The sequence below is a fragment of the Diachasmimorpha longicaudata genome, chromosome 1, assembly GCF_034640455.1.
Source record: "Diachasmimorpha longicaudata isolate KC_UGA_2023 chromosome 1, iyDiaLong2, whole genome shotgun sequence".
NCBI lineage: Eukaryota > Metazoa > Arthropoda > Insecta > Hymenoptera > Braconidae > Diachasmimorpha > Diachasmimorpha longicaudata.
This window is the reverse complement of record NC_087225.1, coordinates 6,449,144-6,472,132: the sequence shown is the minus strand read 5'-3', so window position 1 is coordinate 6,472,132 and position 22,989 is coordinate 6,449,144. Positions and strand designations below refer to the sequence as shown.

Here is a 22,989-nt window from a genome sequence, read left to right as displayed (position 1 = left end):
AATTTCCTGATCGTAAAAGTCTAATTAGATCGCTATGAATCCATAGAACTTGATGACGTATTCCAGAAAACCTTATTGCCAAAAGATGAATATCCAGTACATTATAAGTACTTCTGTACACCAGTACTTCTGGTGTTGTTCATACACCAACGACAGAAGTTCCTCTCAATATATTTATTGAACATATGAACGTTTATTATTTTTGCGTTAATTAGTCATGTAATCAATAATGATAGTCCTGTCTATTTACTTGAGCCTTTTTTGTTGCCATCAATCAGAAGAACTCGTTCATCTCCAAAGCAACATCACCCGTCTCCTGTCTGACACCACCGCCAGAAGTGACGCCTTCCCATTCAATCGAAACCACTGAGAGTACATTGATAGGTGTTCAGGATGCTTCCAATCAGACAGATGCCCCGGAAACGGACGAAGAGCACATACCTGTAGTGGACGGTGTTGTCAAACAGGAATTATCAACCACCTGTAATCAACAGCAAGTAGTATTGGGAACCTTCAACGTGGTCTCCTCGACTATTGAGAAACCCCAGGCCTATAGTTTAATAACTAAATCCGACAAGTCTGAAATAACTGTTAAAGTGAGTGCTGTTGTTAAGGACACACTCAAGACTGAAGTTGTAAGTTCAGTAGATCAAACGATAGAAAGAGTTGTCAGTAGATCGAGTCATGTTGACGTAGATACTGACGAAGCTGAGTCATTGACAACTGATAATGATAATGAAGAGAGACAATCGAGGATTGGCTCGAGAATGATTGAGATAACAGAGGAGAATTGTGATAGCTTTCACGAGAATCTGGAATTCTTTGGAAGGAGGAGAAATCCTCTAGAGCAGCATAAGAAGCCTCTGTTCTCTGAAGAACTTCTCAACAAAGAGAGGTTACTTGAGAAAAAGACGAGGCAAAGTCAACTGAATACTCAGGTGGAGGAAGAGAGTCATCAGGATGTATCATCGTCTCTGGAGAATGCCCAAACTAGTGGCAATGTTGATGTTATACAGCCTATTTTAACCACATCCGAGGAAGTATCACCATCGCCAACAGTAGATTCAAGCTCCAACTGTGATAGAACCCCATCACATCCTCAGATAACGGTAAAATCTTTCGATATGCCTTCGATAGATTGCGAAGAGGATGCGATCATTGAGAATAATCCTGGGAAGGGAATCAAGAAAGAGCCTGACGAAGCTTCTCCAAATCCATCCACTCTTCCCGAAAAATGGAATAAAAAATCGTGCACTGAGAAGTACCATCCTGGGATTGAGAACGTCGTAGAGAAGCTCAAGAAAAATGCTGCTGCTGCTGCACTTCAAGATCAACTTCCTCAGAATGTTTCTCATGCAGATCAGAATGCTATTACCCCACATGCCTCTAGGCGATTGGAGAATGGCTTGAAGAAACACATCCTGCGATCCTGTGAAATTGCCTCCACTCTAGAGAACATTAATGGTGATAATAAAGATATGAATTGCAGTAAAGACTCGGTTGTCTTGAATGTTAAATCCGTCAGTGACAATAATAACGACTGTACAAGTAGCAATAATAACTTCAAGGAGACTGACGTTAGAGTTTTGAAAAGTGAGAAGTTATCACCAACAACGACACCAATCATTATCACTGAAGAATCGAATGATGCAAGCAGTTCAAAGTCTTCTACTGCAGGTCAAGATCCTTTGAAAAAGTCCCCTAAATCCGGCAAGTCAAAACCTAATTTGGATATCAGCGGCCTTGAATTACTCTCCAACAGTATCTTGCAACTTGAACATTTAAAGCCAGGAGCAGCTAGTGAGAGTGAGTGCGAAAAATCACCGACTAAAGAAACACCTCAAGGATCACAAACTGAGAGCAATAATAATAGTGTGGACAGTCCGCTGGGACTTTTATGTGCATTAGCTGAACAACGTTTTATGGAAGAAGTTGGTGATGACCAGCGTACAGTTAAACGTGCATCAAATTTGGAGAATTCTGAAGAGATCTCGAGAGCTGGTAGATTATTAATGAGTCTAGGGAAAGCAGCTAGTTTTGACACGGACAGGAAGAAACTGCCGAAGAGAAAACACTCGTGCGAGGATATTCTTTATGCATTTAACAAGAAAAGAAGGAGTGAATTTTCAAGCGGTAATCATCTGAGTAATTCTGAGAAGAACTGTGAGGATGGGGATGCTGACAATGATTTGACGGATTCGGATACCGAGAATGTAAAAAGTCTTGAATTGAGTAAACTTCGTCTAGCAATACCAGAAAATAATGATATGACTGGAAAGCCAATGGTATCTGGAAACATTAGCAATGAAAAAATGTCCAATTCAAGTGATACAGCGCCAACGAATGTCAAATTATCTCCTAGAAAAGATGACAGGAGAATTCCCCCAAAGTTGAGGACAAAAAGTGCTGATTATGAGGTATGTAGCGTAAAAAATATGACTAAAGAAATGAAATCCGGAGGATCATTGGATACCAGTCCCTCGCTCAGTCCAAACGTCTTGGGAATACCCAGGTGCAATCTGAATCTAGTGAAATTGGTCGAGCAGAGAAGCCACATTAAACTCCTGGATAGTATCCCGAGTATTCCAATTTCAGTTCCCCCCGCGGCATCTCCCATAACAGTTTTAGATAATAAAATTCTCTCCGAGGACGAGGAGAAAAATCTAGGGTCCGCAGGTTACGAGACCTCTTCACCAGCGCCCACAGCATCGAGCTCAAATTCTGCCTCGAAAAAACGTAAAGTTGGACGGCCACGAAAACTAATGTGCACATCAGGCAGTGTTAGACATTTAACAGAGACAATAGTTTCTAAAAAATCAAAGAGTAAAAATCCAGTAGTTGGTTACATGTTGAATTCTAAGAGCCGTCATTTGCAGAATAAATTGAATGGAAAGTCTGGTTACACTCCAGTGCCCTTTAAATCCGGTTTATCAGTGTCTAAAGGTATCACAAAGTCTCATAAAATAACCAAGTCCAAAGTTAAACCAGTCAAGCAAACTCCCCTTCACAATAAAAATGTGATAAGTTCGATAATAGCGGAGAAGGCTAAATTGAGTCAGGAGGCAAGGCTGGAAAAGGTAGTGAAGTTGAAGCCAAAATTAAAAGCTGAAGCTAAAATTAAAGAGTGGAGTAGCGATGGGGCAGAACCGACTGAATGGAATTACACTATTGAAAAAACCACCTCAGAATTTACTGAAGGCCCTTCACCTAGTGAGTTATCCTCCCCACAGGCTGAGGTACCTGAAGCCTCTCAAGTTATATCACAACCAAGCGAAGACGAGGGCTTGGAGAATTACGAGCGTTGTAAAAAGAAAAAGCGAAAATCCTCGTGTTCATCCCCTTCAAGAAGAAAATCAGGGGATCACGATAAGAAGGAATCAAAACGTAGAAAATCCTCCGATTGTAAGGAATGCAAAGAATGCGCTAGAGCTGCTAAAGCTGAAAAAGCTGAGAGAATTGAGAGCATTGTGAACAGATGTAAACTCACATCTGCGCACCTTGCAATCGATCAATTGAGAGTGTTAACAGCAATGGGTGGGCTCTTTTATGCTGGAAGATTAAGTGCTGTTCAGGCACCAGACGTTTACGCGATAACTTTGGATGGTGAGAGGGGTAACAGACCGCATATACACTCACGCGAAGAGATACTTCAAGATGCTATTGTTGAAATTTGTCCAACTTCGACGAAAGAATTGTCACCGGGTACGCGTTTGTGTGCGTACTGGAGTCAGCAATACCGATGTTTATATCCTGGTACTTCAGTAGAGCCCTCGGAACCTGATTCTGATCTTGATGATAAATTTGTGAGCGTTGAATTTGACGATGGTGACAGTGGGAGAATAGCATTGGATGACATTAGATTGTTACAGCCAGACTATCCTGTCGTTGAGTATGATCCAAATCCACTGTTATCTTTGGGAAAACGGAGGCGTCAAATATCAACCTCAACTGATGAAAAACGTGACGTTCAGATCGTTAAAGCACCGTCTGGAACACCATCTAAATCAGGCGCTAACGCGAAATCCGATGATACTAAGGAAATTGACCCTAGGACACTCGATGAATATCGCGAGCGCAAGAGATTAAAGAAGCGAAGGAGAGATAAACTCAAGCGACTTCAAGAGATTCAAGAGGGGAAGAGGAAGCACAGAAGGCACAAGTGTTGCGAGGAGCACAGGAAGCATAAACATAGGAAACATCGGAAGCATAAACATCGACATAGTCACCATGGTAGCTATAGCGACGGCAGTCACTTAAGGTAATATTCATTTTAGCGGTGAAAGTAATTGCATATTCCTTCAATCAATTTATACCTGAATTTTCATGTTTTTCAGTGGTGGAGAGAGTTGTTCGGGTCAAAAGAGTGAGGAAGAGGCTTCAAAAGAGGAGCCTCCTGTCCTTGAAGAGAGAGAACAAATTCCAGACAACCCTCAGTTAATTCCGGTGGTGATTGACGATCAACCACTCCCAGAGGAAAAATCAGACAAACCGAAAAAGGGAGAGAGAAAGACGAAAGCAAGGGAGAGACAGGAGTCGGTGGAGAGTAGGAGTAAAATGGCAGCTTTCTTGCCCGCTAGACAATTGTGGGGTTGGTCGGGGAAGGGTTACAGGCGACCTGGTGCGAAGGGACGTGCGAAAAAACAATTCTTCAGAGCCATTCAGAGGGGCAGTGAAGCGATACAGATAGGAGACAGCGCTGTATTCCTTTCAACTGGCCGCCCCGACAGACCCTACATCGGAAGGATTGAGTCGATGTGGGAAACATCGAGTTCCAATATGATTGTTAAGGTCAAATGGTTTTATCATCCCGAAGAGACTGTTGGCTGTCCACCCAACTTGAAATATCCGGTGAGTGGAAGAAAAATATTTTCAACTTGGAACATATATTGTAACTTTAGTTTCAACAGAGTTCGCTCTTTAATTATTTACTTTGGATCACTATACATTCGTAAAAAGCCCCGATAAATTACTGAAATTTATGACAATGTTGAAAGCTCTCGAGATCTGCATGTTTTGATATTCATATTTTATCATGTCATATTATTGCCTTTCGCTGGCCTTTTATTTTTAACTCCTCTTTCCGCTTTTACACAATGGTAAAGCTTTTTGTATATGAGATAGGATGAGTTCATTAGTCGACGACGAACATGAGTGAATGGAGGAATGGGGGCAATCAAATATTAATGCAAAAATTCTCATATATGTAATGACGATATCAGTTTGGTTTTACTACCCATATCTATATGTCGATGAATGTTATTTCACGTTTGACATACTACGAATTCAGTTCCCTTTGAATGTGGACTAATGGGTCTCGAAGGTAATGCTGTAACCAGTCTATGGTTTATTCAGTAAACATTTATTCTATTCTATCATAAGGAAATGTTTGTAGCTAACAAAGGGATTAAGTAGTTCCATAGAGAGAATGTGATTCTTTCTTGCACGATCAACATAAGTAGAACATTGTAGAAGATATTTTGTTCGAAATTTCTTTCATTAATCGGATCACAAAATTGTAGAGTGCATTTTTTTCGTTGACAAACCGAGTAGTGCTATCAGGTGTTTTTTAAGGTCAATGGCTCCTCATTGTTCAACGGAGAAAAAAATATCCAGACATGCTCGGCAAAAACACCAATGATGAGACGAAATTAAACATTTCTTCTTCCAAAATTATGATTCTTTCAGTGGAAAAAATGCTTATATTATTTTTAATACTATTTTTGATTCATTGACATAAAGCTCAAAGCACATAGTTCCCATCCGATAACAAATTCTGCAGGTCTGCTAAAGGAATAAAAGCGCAAATTGCACATAATTTCGAGGCAAAATGCGAGGAATAAAAGAATTATGAGTTATTTCCCATCGTTAAAGATTACAAATGAGTGGTGTGTTTTATAAGATGTGACACATATACAGTTTTCACTGGAATATAATCCATCTCTTGTTTTGTTTGTTTTAGGGTGCTCTTTTTGAATCCCCTCACATGGACGAGAACGATGTGCAAACAATATCTCACAAATGTGAGGTCCTCCCACTCCAGGAATATACGGAAAAACTTGGAAAAGAACCCCACAGATACTTGACAATCTACGATAACAATGACATCTACTACTTGGCTGGTTATTACGATCCAACGACATATCTGCTCACAATGCAGCCCGGAGTGGTCTGAGAGCAACTTAAGCTGACGATAAAGTTACTTGAACATTAACAGTTGTCAGCTTGATATCACCAGTGAGATTATTAGCACAACAACTGGGTTTTAGAGAAAAAGAAAATAATGGGCGATGAAAAATGCAATATCTATATAACGAGAGGCATTATGATGAGAAATTATGTTTCATTGTATATAGTGTACATAGGTCTAATAATATATGGGTTATATTTTCTTTGCTGAAATCTATCATAGATTGAAACTTCTATGACGCAATATGTCGATTTTGATGGATGAAGAGTATCGTTTATCTGGAAAAGACACTTGAATTTTATTATTAAGTGATATTAAGAGACACGGTGCTACGTAATCAGCCTTTGCCCCGCAATATGCTGTTTTTTTTAGTTGAATCAGAAGGTATTCTTGCTTTTACGTTGCATTCATTGTTAAGATTCCTTTGTTATGATTTAGTGAATTCGCCAACTCCTTGAATTACGTGCAGAAAGATGTGAAAAATATTGTTCATACAGTGCGAAAGTTAATGCCAGAAAATTCAGCGAAAAGGAGTAAACTATTAGACGTAAGGAAATTTTTTATGAATTATTTTATATGATGGTGAACGATTTATTAATTGAAAGTGTCAAGGCCGTTTGTCCCTGTCATATTCGATATTTCTCTCATTTAATCATTAGTCTCATTAACTCTCATTGTTTAGTCTATAATGACAGCTGCTTCCCTTATGAATTTGTCACTTTATGATGGACTCATGATAATTACGTAGTAGATTGAGTACTGTACTCCAATTATTTGTCATGCTCTGGAGGTACTGGGTAATTTTGAAAAATTTCAATGCAATTTCTCTTGCAAACTGTATTATGAAAATAGTTGATGACGAGGTACGACTTAGTACAAATTTTTAAACAAAAAAAAAAGCACGAAAAAAAAATCTGTTGTCAAAGTGCGAGTTACGAGTCTAGATATCGAATGAACATTCGTATTTCGACGATGGGTACTTATTGTTATTGAAATAATCATCGATTCGCTGAATGAGAGAAATCACATGAATTATAGATTTTTAGAAGCGTTGAAACAGTATATAGTATTTTTTCATAAAAATATACTAGAAAGCATTGTAGAAGAGAAAAACTATCTTTTAGTCGCTGCCAATGAACTCATGGCATACGAGGAAACATACTGCTTGTAGATTTGTAAATATTTCCTAAGTGTAACGAGATCTTTCTTCTTTCCAATTAACATGGAATTGAGATGAATTCGATATGTCGAATTGGTGATTTTAAATTCATGGTAAAAACGAATAATTGATAATTAACGAATGATGTGCTGGGAACTATCTTCCGATTTTACAAGCCTTTCGGAATGATTCAATGAAAAAATTATAACGCGTAATGATAATAAAAATTTAAACTAGTCCAGCTGTCCCTTTCGGTACATGAAAGTATAAAAGGTCCGAAATTGAGAACAAAAAAAAATAGAAATAAAAAAAAAATTGTACTTTTGACATTTTTTGTAAGATTCAAGATTTCGGAGTAACAAAAACTTGTACAATAATTGTGATGAAGCGAAAATTTACAAAGTGAAAAGTCTTGTAACGTTTCTTTTGGTGAAAAAATGAGTAAAACGTATTTTCTGACAATCGTTATATGGAAATCGTTTGACAAAACAAAAATATGTAAATTACATAACCCAATTAGCTATATTTCGGGTCCATGTATTTTGCGCTGGATAAATGGGAAGTAAGCACAAAAACAGTGAGATACGGAAGAAGAATAAATATGAAAAAAAATACCTATTTTATTCTACGAAAGAATCGAAATTATTATATTTTATCAAAGAACGTAGAGTTTAGAAGGATTGAATAATCGATCATGGAATCAATTATTCGTTCAATCCTCTGGTAGTTAATTGAAGTCGTGACTTTTATATTTTCCCCAGAAAAAGAAAAAAAAATTATACACAAATATGTATATAAGTGATAAAAAAATACGAATATGAAGTCATTCTGTTTGCCGATTTTTTCTCACCTTTAAAGATGTTCTTTTAAATTCTGTGAGTGACACAGGAGTAGTGAAAAGCGTTAAAGAAATTCCTAGCTACATCACTGGATAAAATACAAGAAAAATAGACTAACAAAAATGGATATAAACTGAATATTCTCCAAATATCGAATTCGGACGTGATTCTCAATTATCGCTTGCTAGATGCAAAAGAAAAACACAAACAATTTAATGAAAAATAAATCAATAAATAATTAGCATTTACATACCACATAGATTCATTCTCTTAATGTTAAATATCCTATTAACGGAATGAGTTTGAAAAATCTTCAAACATGTCAAGAGACTCGAACACGCACATGCATAACACCCGTTAGGAATTATATATGTCAACTTAAACAAAAAACAATATACAAAGATGATTATATGAGAACAAACGCCGAGACACGATAAAAAAATATACCGGAGGCCGATTATTGTTGATTTTTGTCAGTGAGAAATACTTGGCCAACAATAAAAATGTATTGAAAATTGTAGCTAGTTTATATAGTCATTTTTACATTGGTGAGACACAAAGTTATTCACAACATTACACACCATTTTAGCTTACGAATTTTATTAAAACGAAACAGGAAAGAAGCGTACGGTATTGTCAACAATTAGTCCAATTTCATTCGCAAAGGATGAGAAATTATTTGTCAATTACTGGGAATACTTGAATGATTTTCAGAAAACGGTACAAAATGATTGGACGAGAGTATCTCATATTTGCTGTATTATCGAAATATTAGTCTCTCTATCTTTTAATCCTTTTTTTACGTATTATAATTACAACTTCAAATGTAAGATGTAAATATCAAGGTAGAGTCTCATTCCTCGTATGAAGGATGCCCTAAAGATGTCATTTTTAGTCCAAAAATTATAAATTTGTATTTTCAGCGGAATTAAGATTATAAATCCGATATATTTCCGATCAACTAGCAACTCAAAGAAAATAAATGAATAATTAATGAGAACACGAGTGAACGATCGGAATAAACACAAACCGAAATTCAACTAATGAGACTCGTATTTTAATATATTCAAAATCATCATGCAATTGCTGTCTGCATTAGAAACACGCATATCAGTAGGATATTCATATGTAAATACCCGACAAGTGATTTCTTTTTACATAATGAGCTGATTCTGTCGTATGTACAGTTTTGTACCCGTTTGGCTGAGGGTTTCGTCTGTGGCATACAGACGTTACTACTGACAGGTACCCGGCAGGCGTGAGGGTTCAGGGTGGGGAACACAGCGGTCGATACTGACAAATACCTAGTGGGCGTGTGGGTTCCGTCTGTGGTAGACAGAGGTCGCCACCTACATTATTCATTTAAAAATCAATGAGAAACTATCAAAACATTTTAAGATCAGTACAATCGAGTACAAACCTACCACAAACGATAGAATTAGTTAATTAGATCATTCACGAATCTCTCTTTGCCGGCGCCAGAATCGACGCTAGCGTTTTCTAGCGCTGGGGTCTTAACTAACATTGGTCCCGAGGTACTAGTCAACTGTCACCGCCAAAAAGGCCGTAGTGTAGAGTAAAAGCTCATCTCACTGTTAGTAATGACTCCAGCGGTCGAGGGCACCACCGCTGAGTCTGGCAGCGACAAAAAAGATTCGTTGTAGACAACTCATCGATGATATCATCTCGGAAGATAAACTCATTTCATCATTTGCAATAGGTTTGTACTTGTTCGGAGTGACCGTAAAATGTTTTGATAATTTCTCATTCATTTTTAAATAAATGATCAAAAGCCCCACATAAGTAGTGACCTCTGTGTGCGATGAGCCGAACCCTCATGTCGCCACGGTACGTATCAGTGGCGACCTTTGTGTGTCACCGACGGAATCCTCCTGCCTATGTGGCATTTGGCAGTAGTGACCTCTGTGTACCACATTCTCCACTAACCAATAATTAGAAAAATATATTATTGACCTGCAAACGATTCTCTATTGATATGGAGTGAAGTTACTGAAAAATATCAATTTCTATTAATCTATCCCCCAGTCATCTTGAATTTTTAATTAAGAATTCAAGATGAATAATTATTCATCTAAAAGTAAATAAGAAAATAACGTACCATTTGTAAGTTCAAGGGAAACGGACACAAATTTAGTACAAACTATTAAACTAGTTATTTTTGGAAAAATAGTCACCTGTCAGTTATCTACATAGGAATCAGTAGCATCGGATATTTTCACCGGCTATGAATCGGGGCGGGAGGAAACGGCAGACGCAGGTTTTTCAAACAGTCGCTTTCCGCCATAATTCACCCAGTTAATGGATAATACGATAGCGCGCAGAGGGCTAAAGGGGTAGAAGAGAGGAATGAGCGGTCCAAGTACGTGGCTCGTAACTACTTCTAAACACTATCGTTAAACTCGCTTGGAAGTCGAGTATACGAGGGGGTGGATACGCTCCGTTCGATCTCATCTGTACTACCCCCCTTTCCGTTGCTATCCACTGTGCCTCAGTCGATTTCTCGCTTTTGGTTTTGGTACAATGACGCACGGAGATATGCTGCATTAGTTGTTTATGCATTTCTGAGTTGCATGAGACCAGAGGAATGAGAAGAGACGCAATGCGGGCTGTTCTTTAATACGTTGAAGGTCAAGTCGCAAATGTTCGTGAGATTCACAAGTAAAAAAATCGGAGAACACAATGGGAAGACAGTAACTTATGTTATAAGGCCCAAAAAAATTTTTTAGGGGCGATATCACAAATGTATTTTTAACTATTTTTATTGATACGTTGAGATAGATTTGAAATATACCTGGGGTATTGTTGATCTTCAAAGACCAGCATACGCTCCGCAAATTAAATAGGCGATCGACATCGAAATTGGACCACGCAGATATCAAATGGCCATAATTTCATAAATAATTAGCCCAGGATGGACTTAATTTCTTATAGATCGTAAGCTTTGTCTCGTAAAGTTTTTGAAAGATCATTGCTCACAATATTTTTTTAATCCGGAAATAAGAATGGACCTCTTTTTAATGAATAAATTAATACATTATCATACATTATTATATGCGTATACACTTGGGAATCCTATGCCCTCTGTTTCGTAATAATTGAAAAATAATATTCTCAGGTTGATGTTACTTTAAGAACTTCAAGGGTTTCAATTTCAACGTGCAATGTTATTTATTTAAAAAAGTACTGGGCACTAGGACTCAAATATCTTGATCCAAAACCAATGGATCTCACTACAATGACTGAGAATTGGAACCTTTTTGTTTGATCCTAAAAAAAGATTTTTTAATCATAAATTTCTTGATCATAATTCAAATATAAATTTTTTAATCAGAAATTTCATGGAAATTCTGATTTTTTTTTACCATCACGTACGAATCGAGAGATTCAGAATTGGAAAATGGCGAGCAGACATCGCTGGTCTTACTGGATGAAGTTATTAGAAATTCCAACTCCTCTGGTTTAATCCGTCGAATGTGATTTTCTCATAGTCAGGATCAAATTGAAACGTTCTTGCGACCATTATTATTACATCTAATTATTAATTTCTGATTGTAGGTTTATTCAATTGTCTTACGTCTACTCCGATCTGAAAATACCTAATGGCATGCCACGTTAGCCAGCTGTGCAAATATAAGTCTCCGTAAGAGTGACTGTTCAGAAATGGAAAATCAAATAAATTCGGTGATCGGTTTAAATAGAGCTATCATAATTAACATTTTCAATGCAACGTCCGCGACTTTGTCTTTCAGTCTAGTTGGTTAGTCTGAAGAACCGCACCACTGCATCGAAGGTATAATTTTATAGCTGATGAATTTTCCCACCAAAAATAAAGAGTCTGTAGACATTTGAATGATTGAAAAAGGACCTAGAGTCAGTCGTCGTTGGACATCCTTAGAGGTACCAAAATTCACTGATACCTCCAACATTAGATCAGATTAGTAATTGAAAACATCGACGAATTTCCAATATCGTTGAAGTGAACAGAATGTCGAATGAGAGTCAAAAACGTTGTATTAGTTTGTAAATAGAAACATCAAGGATTTACTCTCATTACGTTGTGAGTATGGTCCCTCCCATAGATAGATACAATCGTCAATTAGTCACGACATATCTCAATCATCACAACAGAAATAGATTATCAATGATTTTCCAGAAATGTCTTGTTGGTGACCTACCATGAATTATTCAATTCCAGAATTGTCGAATGCCTGTTTATAACATTTTACATTTTCCTCTACTCAGATTCGGACCCCGGGCAGTATTCTAAATAACTTCATTAATTAGCCAACTTTGGAGCATGAAATATGAGCAGTTCATTTGAATAGGGCTCAAGGAAACCCGATTTTGAGAGATTTTTCACTCCAACGAAAATCAAAATTACTTCTGTCCAACGAACGTTGGCTTGGGAGAAGCATTAATTGTGTCATTTTCAGTTAAATTAGTTATGAAAAGTGATGATACGATACGATTGGTACAACCCGAAATCCAATCGAACTTATTGAATTTTAAAATCAATATTTAATTGTAGATCCAAGAAAGTGGATTGGAGTCTTAAGTAAAATTTGTTCAATTCCCAAAGATCTAATTGAGGAAATTTAAAAAAAATCCTGAAATTCAAAATCAGTATATATTCATTCATAAAATATTCCCAATATCGGAATTATTGTTATCATCATTGGAGATAGCCATTGATCTCTCCTGGGAGCTCAACCCACCCCGAAAATAGCTTCGGTAAATTGAAAAAAATAGAATCTCCCATAAACTATAAAGAAAATTATTTCTAAGATGAGCCACGAACATAGCGGGTAGATTTATCCTTCGCTTTATCGAGTCGTTGTCGAGTGCCCCTCTCCCCTCGAGCTTTTGGCGCGACTGAGGGAGACAATTTAACCGGACGAGGGTTGGAGAGGGTGACAAGGTACACTGTGCGGTGAGAAGAGGAAGGAGGGTTAGGGTCGTATGACCTACGAACACGCTGATATCAGAAAACTTTGTTGGTACCGTATTTCCATCTCAGTAGGTAGAATGGAGGGGTATCTCATCCCCAATCCTCTACCCCGTAGCTCCTTCCCCTCAGTCATGACCACCCATCCGCCCACCGGTTTTCGTGTGCTTTTTCAACCGCACGAAGTGGTGAGTGTTGAAAAAAAAATGAGAGGGGAAGAGGGAAATATACCGAAAGAATGGGACATTCGTCCGTGTATATACATTCTCACCCTCAGAGGTACGTGAAGGGGCTTTAAAAAGTTGGCGAATTAGCCGCATGCTTTACGAGCTACTGCACATTTTTTTTTTTATCTCTGCGGCTGTATGTCCGCCATCGGTACCGACACCTCATGAAAAAAAAGGGCCGAAAGAACGAGGTGAAAAGGAGAGACAAAAGTCGCTGCCAAATTTTTTTTCACCTGCAATTTGCATAAAGGTAAGAATGAAATTTAAGAAATAGTTTTCATTTGGGTTTTTGTGGGTGAAAAATTCATGAGCTTTTACGGCGAATAAAAAAAAATTAATGGAGCATTTTTTTTTATTCGCTTGGGATAAAATTCAGGATGAGAATGAGGAATTTATTGTTGACGGAAGTTTATGATTTTTTTTTTTACAGTTTTTTTGCACACGGAGTACAGTACTCGTGATTCTCTACTCCCAGTGGAGGTTTTTCTTTTTATTGAGAAGAAAGTTTTCCCCTTTCACCATGAATTTGCTTGGTACCCCCGTGAAATCCATAAAATCAAGAGTTGATACTTTATCAGAGTTCCACCCCGAAGTAGATCTTTGTGATTCAAATCGATGCAAATGGGTGTTTGCACGCCGGAAGACCGTTTGTACCCGATCCAATAATAAAGGATAATGGTCAGTCAGTGAAAACCACCTCGACACAGTTAACAGAGTGACTGAAACCGTAGGGTGAATAAAAAAAGAAAGGGGAAAAATGATGAAGACTAGACGACAGCCAGGCGCCGAGATACCGTCGCCGGTGACGCACGCCGTTAGCGTCGAGAGGGTGTCGCCGATAACCTTGGACGAAATATCCCTCCGCCCTGGAAAAAACTAACTACTGGAAACTGGGCTGGTGCAGCGGGGAAGGGTTGCGAAGCTTTTGTCAACAATAGATACAACTTCAATCGATATTGCACTTTCACAAACGGCAATAATGAAGGAGCAATTGAAAAAAATTGATTTTGGAGTAGATTATTTGATAAAATTGGAACCTCGTGGTTAGTTGACTCGCAATTTTGTGATTTTAAATGCAACTCAAGGAGAAAAAAATTCAGATTTTCAACTGTAGAGACACGAGAATTCAAATACATATTTGAATAAGAACATGAATATTCAGAATTGGGTTACGCTGAATTTTCAATTATTGCTGAGTGATTATGTAACATCCCATTATTGCCGTCGTAAAATTCTCTCTAAAAATAATGGCAGTTTTGCGGAAAAATACTCAATTTATAATGACTAATAACTCTTTTTTAAGATAGAGACAGGTAGAATTAAAAATCATGACAAATGTCGATTTTTTAAATTCTTCCATCAATGGAATCCATAGCTTTATGGGAATTTAGTACGTAACTATAACATGATAGATCCACATTCACCTGTATTTAGTACATCATAATGATGATCGGTATTATCCTTGACATAGGTAATGGACCCATTCAATTGAATATGTAATTAAATCTGAATATCTCAATTGTCTTCGAGGCACGAATCACAAATAAATTGCTCTGCAATGAGGATGAGGTAATCCCGATGCAATTAGAATAGAACCAATCGTTGTAAAATTGACACTGAATCCTGTTGATATCATCATCAAAACTAAATCGAAAAAATTCACCACTCATTATGCAGTGGCCATTCTCTTCCTCGCAACTGCATAGATGTTGATTTTTTTTCGTTCTTCAGGCTGACTTTTGAGAAATATTCTCCTACTTTTCCATTTCAGCCTATTGTTGTTTAAACAATCAATTCCAGGACGGGTGGAATAAAAGTTCTCGCTGCTGTGAAAAAATGATATCAGAATTTTCCACTGTAAATTCCGGAGATTTTCATCACGTCTCAATTTCCTGAAGTTCCTGAACATCTTCCCATTCAAAATTTAGAACTTCATGGAACAATAAAACAACTATAAATGATAAAACAACTATACATTAGTTATAAATTTCTGGTGAATTTATTGCTGGGAATAAAAAACATTTTAGGAAAAATTGTTATGAAAACTACAAGGACTGAAGGTACAGAAGTAGAAATCGATGGATTTTCCAAAATGTCTTGTGAAAGTGACGAGACACTTCTCGTCACTCTTAATTCTCTCAATCCATCGGGCTCCATGGTTTGGCTCCTGTCGTCTTGCTTCCGGTTATCAGCCGTAACTTTAGCAACTGGTGGAGTACACCGTATATCTCTTATCGAGATTTCAGTTGGAGTTTGTGTCCTTGCTCCGTGAATTTGATCGAGGACTTCGAAGCCACTGAGGTCTGAAAGGAGACTCGATATTGCTCGGATTGGACAATTCAAGGGTGTAGATTGGGCTGGTTCAAGTTCAAGGATATCGGGACCATTACCATTAGTAATTTTGCATTTCGATAGACGTCTGACATAACGATTGACTTACCCACTGGATTTTATAACCGAATTCTTCATATCTATCAGATGATGGTGTTACAAACAGCTCTTGAGGCTTTCTCCCCAGATCTGGTGTCTCTTCATGTGGAACCACTGTATTGAACTCTCCATCACTGGAGCTCTCATCCTCAGAGATGAAAATAGTCCTCTCAGGTGGGGTTCAGTAGAGTCCTCTGCAGTCCTACCCTTGTAATAAATATCTTGGTTGTGGGTCAGTTATTTCATTCCACATTCCACCTGCAAAAATTTCCATATCTTCATTAAAAATTTTAAAAAATTGCTGGAAAAATTTGGAAATTTATTTATTCCTCTGATAATCACTAATTTTCTCTAGCCATTTCCCTCCTTGTAAGTCCCTGAAAATTGGGCGTAATTGGAAGCTGATGACTTAAAGCTTTTTATCCTGGGTGTAGATAAATCAGATATCAATGACACAAATGAAAATCATATCAGAAAGACCTAAAAAATTTATTGATCCTGCGGAAATGGGCTATCAGGGTCTGCACTATACTTGTCCTGGATGAGAACGATGTAGATAAAGAAGACGTGTGCCAATGAACATTTTACGTAGAGATGTGGAATTCTCATAACGCGTGCGACCTCGTTATGAATGGCGGGTAAATACGAGCGTGCGGAATATCATTACAGTCCGGCGGGCGAGTCTAGACGGCATTTGAACTTTCTTAATTATTTTCTTTCAACAATTCCATCAATGTCACAAGCTTAATAGTTCCCGCAAGCACAATGAAATAGTCGATATGAATTCTAACACTGGAAAGACATTACAAAAAAATACGGCGTGATATAAAGTTATATTTCAGGGAAACAAATCTAAATAGTCAAACGTGATAACTTGATTTTTTTTGGCTGATTCATTGATAAAAAGGAGGTGGGCAAATTGCAGTAGATTTGAGATATCAACTTTCTAATTAAGAGGTAAACCTACCTATTTCTATGAGGTGATATAAAATCTATGTTATTGAAGTAATTGTCTTCATTAGAAAGATTTCGTTTCCTGATGTATTTTGCTTCGGAAAGAGTTTTTCAAATTTGAATGAAACTTAGTGATCGCTATTAGGGCGCAGGTCATTAAAAATTGTTGACAAACTGATTGATTTTCGGAAATTCCCACTCGGGGAATCTCTAATAATTGATGATTGATTCCCGAATTGATTATCGATTCTAAAAAATTTTTACGTAAAACAGACACTGAACTCTATGATATTCACGTTTCATTATAAACAATCGAGCAAACAATCGAAAAATTTCCTGATAAATTTCGAATATTGCAGGGATGAAACCAAATAGAGGGAGAGACATGGACGACCTGGAGAGCCGGCTCTTGTATTTGTGCGAACGATTCGTACTCGCGCGCCCACTCACTAGAGCCCGTAAAACTTTACGAGCTTCGTTTTGCTACCTCTCATCTCTCTCTTTCTCTTTCTCCTCTTTCCCTCTCTCTCTGCATTTCTCTGAGGCCGCAGCCGTGTTTTACTCCGGTAGCACGAAGGAGGTTTTAGTTGGCCTCGACAGACCCAGTAAAAGCTCCCATTCGAGCGTACCCGCGTTCATGGTTATTTGTTTCATTTAATTCTTTATTAGTTCCGATACCTCCTCGATATACATTACAGTCTCTGCGTGAGCTTTCTTTCTGACAGTTCGTCCCTGGATCACATTGCACCCGTTCACGGTGAAGATATCGAGGGTAAACGCATCATCAGTCTTCGATTACTTTCAATTCCTGGTGTATTTTTTTAATTTCCCCAGATATTCAAATTACTGGAAAAACATTCAGTTCCACACTGGTAAAAGTTTTAGACTGAAATTTCGAACAGCCATTTATTGGAAATTTTTATCAGATCATTGTTGGACTGGTATTTCGAGGAATTTCAATAAAACCAAACTTCATAGAAAAAGTAATGAATAAAATACGTCGGCCCCTAATAACACACATAGATAACCTGAGGGGTAACATACGCAAACAAATGTACCTCTGGAATTAAAAAAAATATATATAATTGCAATTTTTCCTCTCCAAAATAATCCCCACAATAGGTAGATCAACAGTATATGGTCAACACCTTTCCTCCCCCCCCCCCCAATGGCCGGGACAAATAAAATCTACCGCCGTCGATTTCCCTCGAAATCGGTATGAAAAAAAATTATCTAAAATAACCATAACCAAAAAAAGCTCCATAAAAACTGGCATAAAGAATTGAGTTGACGAGTGCGGATGGTGCGAGTAAATATAAGAGAAAGAAAAAGATAGAAAAAAATATAACGGCTTTTGGTAGAATCGACGCGGGAGCGTTTCGTAAAATAGAATAAAGTGGAAAATGGTATTCCGATTTCCATACACGTAGGCAACGTTTCGTAGAGTAGTGGCGTAAAGAGGAAGGGCACCTCCCCGCTCTCCCTTCGTTCAGGTGGGAGAGATGCGCGATGGTGTGGGGGGGAAAATTTGCGGGGGTGCGAGTAGTGGATGAAGAGTTACGCGCAGGGGGTGGAAATATAGCGGTTGCGCCTTCTATACGATAGACGGTAGAAATTTTAACGCTCGTGAATGAGTTCTCCCGTTCCTTCGCGAAAAACGCGTGACTGCTCTAGTCGTTGTTAATCCACGTGAGCAAATGAAGCGAAGCTTCCGCATAGGACACGCGAGTAATTTTTTTTTTCATGAGAATTTAAGTAAATGGAAGCTATTCGCCATCGATTGCAGAGTGCAATAATGGTTTTCGCTGTTTGAGATGGAGCGGAGATGGGACGCAATATCGAAATTTGAGGATTACAAAAGATTTGTACGATAGAAAGGATTATCTAGGTTAAAAAAATGGATGTGATTGAGAAGGTTGGAATCTATGCAGATGTCGTAAATATTTTTGATGTGATGCGAACCTTTCATTAGACGATGTGAATCCCATTTGGAGGAGACCGACATTGAATTTAAAATTTTCGCTGATCGGCGCTATCAAAAGGCCATTTTACCAGGACCTACGACAATTTATCTTAGAAAATTTAATAGGCCTAAGTAGGTTTTGCTCCGGTTCTCCTTATTCCAATTAAATGCTGAAATTCAACATCGCGAACGGTAAGGAGACTTGGGAGACAAAAGGAAAAAGATTTCCCGAAGGAGTTCTTTTTAACATCGGTTCTCTTAGATCCCTCTGTCCCTGAAAGGAAAATTCAAAGCAGAAGCCGCCCCGTTTTTATAGTCGACTCGGGATATAAATGTGAAACATAAAATAGCTTGCGTACTGGTACATTAAAATTTACAAAACCAGAAAACTTTTGTTCTCTTAGAAATTATGATTTTCTAACAAATTAATTATTTACAAGTGTCACATAATTTTCCATCACGAATTCGTGAGCCCGATGTTTTGTATTGATACATCCTCAACAAAGGATCTTCAATTCCATCATCTGTTCCCTATAAACAAGTAAACTACAAATCGAAAATCGCCTTAGTCGAATCCTCTTACTCTCCCGCCTACTTGCAAATGCCATTGGCACTTCATTCCGTGGGGTCGTTAAATTGAAAATAATACTGTTGAGGATTTTGAATGGAAATGAATAGGATTTTTCAAAGAAGTTCCTACATCATGAAAATCTATGGCGCTGAAGTATCAAGGGATTAATCTTCTGAATGGCAAGATTTGTCTTTCCATGGGTCTATGTGACTAGCATAAAATACATGGAGTGCAAAAATTTCCTCACCCGATACAACATTCAATTTCGAAAATAAATGCTGAAAATGAAGGCTTTTATCGAAATATCAATGATTCTATTGAGAATGATTGATACGTGTAGACAAAAATGAATCATTTGTCTATAGCTGTTTTCAGTCCATCTCAGTATATGTTAGTTTTTATAGTTTTTCTCCAAATAGTATCGAAATGTTTCGAATGGTTTTAATAAATAGAACCAGACAAGAAACAGAAAGGAATTAATGAATAAGGGCATTTTGTCAAATGGGTCTGAAGTGTCAAATCTTTGGTCACTGAGGGTCAGTTGATCTGGAGACATCATACGCGAAAGATATACCTTCTGCGTGCGATAATAAAGAATTAAAGTTAATAGTTAAATCGTTTTTATATTATTGAGACAATCCCTATCCACAATCCAATAAATTCTATTACACCACCAGTTGACATTGTCATCAATTTTGAAGTTAAACATTCGATAAAATTTTATCGCAATTTAAATTTAAATCCCAACACTTGAATTTCAATCATGAAACCCTCATAATGATCCATAACTCCGGAAGGTAAAAACTTTAATTTTCTCTGGCCTGTAAATTTCCTACGATAGTTGCATCAGAAAAAATCACCGAATGAATATCGACTAATATTTCTGAGAAACCCCCGTCATCCCGTAAATAAACTTCTCAAGCATTCAACCTCAGGTGAGCCACGTTGTCCAATAAAAATGCTGAACGTCTCGTCTTGTGTCAGATGATGGGCCATTTGATGATCCCCACCCAGTCACAGAAATAGTCTCCTCGACTTTCATCATGACACAGAAATGAAATTAAAAAAGACCGACAACATACCACAGAGTCATGAGTTCACTGTAATACAATAACGACTCGAATAACGACTCTGATGTGCGTCATCTCCAGCGTCAGGCCGTGTCTGTATGCACCACTCGGGACACTGACGTTTCCATATCCAACGATATGAAACAGCTCATTGGGGAAAACAAAGTGTAAACATGTACGGTGAATTTTAACGCGTGTGTGGGTACATGTTTGTGGACATATCGCTTGTCCTTTCTCAAACATTTCCTTGTTACACATAACTATCTAAATATTTATCTGTTTACATCTATAATTTACTGTTTATCTGAAACTTTTCAGCCTCGTACATGTATTCCACCGTTCGTGGCTCTAACTCGACCCCTGACTTTATCCCCAAGCATTTGTCCTCGTGATATATATTTCCCTGTGAATTTATATTTATTTAATCACCACGATTTGAACATTTGTCTCAGGTGTTCACATAAAAAATGGAATATTAATTTCTGTGATTGCTAGTCACGAGTAATTTGCTTTTAATATCACCGACTGATATTAGTGCCATCAATTCTGGAAATGTATGAGTTGTTATACTTTTTTAATGAGCATTTATTTTGCGTTCCCAGCACCAGTGACGCAGAACTCGTAAAGCTATGGATAAGATTTGCGATTTTATGTGATCTCATTGAACAACCGAGGGGAATCCAGAGATTAATCTGTAATAACATCACCCATTTTGATTTGGTTGTAGTGAATAGAGCAAATCAGGTCAGCGGTTTCATACTGTGTTGGATACCAGAGTCAACGTACTCGTTTTTAATAATCCACAAAAATAAAAGAATTTTATTTCCTTCTCTGAGAGTACAATTTATTGAGACGACCAGTCGTGTCCAAAGGTGTTTCGAAAAGTGAGGTCTACAAAATATTTTTGGCAGAATTTGAGGGATGACCACGTGATAGTTATTACAGGATCGCAGTAAGGGTAGAGAGTGGACATTTGGGTCTGAGAATCAGGAAGGGTCTTGAATGGGACTCTTCGCAGGAAAATCTTCTGAATGAGGGTTGTTTATTGTATTGTATTTATTTATTGAGGAGAAAGTTGGAATGGTGTTGGGTTAGGATATTGCTTTTAATGGCAATGAGGTTTTAAGGAGAGGAAAAATGTGGTTCTAATGCTGGAATTTCGGGGGATACAACAACTGTAAAAATTTTCGTTAGTTTTAAAGATAAACTTCACTTTTATCAAGTTTTTTCTATCAAAGAAAATATTCGAAATTGTTAATTTATTTCTCAGAGTTAGAAATTCTCGATTCAAATTTTCAGGTCAAATTCCGGACATTCTCATTGAGTGACACTTCGACTAAAATTTTGGGGAATCAACTCATTTTGGTATTGAATATTCATGCTCAGCTGAAAATTGAAATTTCTGGGTCATGTCGACGCGATGTTAATTTATTTCTCAATAAATTTCCGCTACTGCGAAATAATTATCTACTTCAAAGGTTATATAGCTCGATCTATTAACGATAAATAGGACCCTCAGAGGCCGTAATGAAATATCGAAAGACGTAATTGTATAAAAACGTATATGGAAAAATTCTTCGTTTCAAACGAAGAACTTCACATTTGCAAAATAATCGAGTTTTTGTGTGGAACTTTTCCATTGGCGAATGCGTGCCTTCAGCCGTTTTCAGAGCACATTATCAAGATAATAGACGGCCTTGGAGTCGGTATTGAAAACTACTAGACTTGTACAGTTTAATTCCAACGAATAATGAAAAATTATCAAGTTGAGGACCATTAAATTTGTCCGATCCTTTAAAGTAAAATAAAAATAGTGAATCGATTCTGTTCAATTTATGCATTTCATCCTTTTATCAAACGAGCAAATTTTACCGGGCAACCCAATTATTTCAATTTACCACTTCATCATGCTTAATAGAAAACAATTTCATCCGATAAATTGGAACTGAGCTGGATGCAGTTAGAACAAAAATTGCAAGTCTATGGAAACAATTCAGCAGCACATTACCGAGGAGAAAAATGATTTATAATTTAGGCTGACCAAAATCATAAACAAATCAGGGTAACTTTGTTTTACTATAAAATTAGGCAAATCAGATCTTCGCAGAAAACTTGAAAATTCGGGATAATAAATTCTTGAATTTGAAAGTCAGTGGCATGGAATGCAATTTAGACGGAAATAAATCATGAAATTTCCAATTTAATTGAAAATTCAACATAATTTGACACCGAATACTCATATTAGATTATAAATTTAAATAAACTAAAGAATTTTTATCGTCATGTCACTTAAAATTCTGAATGTTTACTATTTCATGACTTTTTAACCCCTAAATGGCATTCAGTGCCCGTCCCGAAAAAAATATTCAACTGCGTCTAAAATTTGATTTTTTTTTACCAGTGTATTTACATCGTGGTCTGACACAAATTCAACTCCCACCACTGTGCAATTACCTTATCTGTTTCGCAATGACTACATTTTTAACTCTACAAAGCTGATTTTGCATTAAAAATAAAACGACCATCATCGATATCATCAAAGCATATACTCTACATGGACCAAGTGGTCCCTGTCGGTGCGGCTATCCACAAATACATTCCCCATATACCCTACCCTATGACG

General features: G+C 37.4%; 2 protein-coding genes across 8 annotated transcripts in view; one reads left to right on the top strand and one right to left on the bottom strand.

Moving 5' to 3' along the window:
- Positions 1 to 8,705, top strand: part of LOC135168983 (uncharacterized) — a 58,045-nt gene extending 49,340 nt beyond the window's left edge. For all 4 annotated transcript variants that reach the window (XM_064133662.1, XM_064133654.1, XM_064133645.1 and 1 more), the window contains exons 12-14: positions 279 to 4,258; positions 4,335 to 4,848; positions 5,960 to 8,705. In XM_064133662.1, coding sequence (XP_063989732.1) covers positions 279 to 4,258; positions 4,335 to 4,848; positions 5,960 to 6,172 — 4,707 coding nt within the window. In that variant the 3' untranslated portion in view covers positions 6,173 to 8,705. The remainder of the gene's footprint in view (positions 1 to 278; positions 4,259 to 4,334; positions 4,849 to 5,959) is intronic.
- A 6,649-nt stretch (positions 8,706 to 15,354) lies between these two features.
- Positions 15,355 to 22,989, bottom strand: part of LOC135163999 (protein tweety) — a 151,727-nt gene continuing 144,092 nt past the window's right edge. For 3 of the 4 annotated variants that reach the window (XM_064123969.1, XM_064123961.1, XM_064123943.1), the window contains exons 8-9: positions 15,819 to 16,066; positions 15,355 to 15,681 (exon numbers count right to left, since the gene is read on the bottom strand). The gene's annotated coding sequence lies outside the window, so the exon portion shown is untranslated. Of the gene's footprint in view, positions 15,736 to 15,818; positions 16,067 to 22,989 lie in introns of all 4 variants that reach the window. The other variant, XM_064123952.1, reaches the window with a different exon arrangement.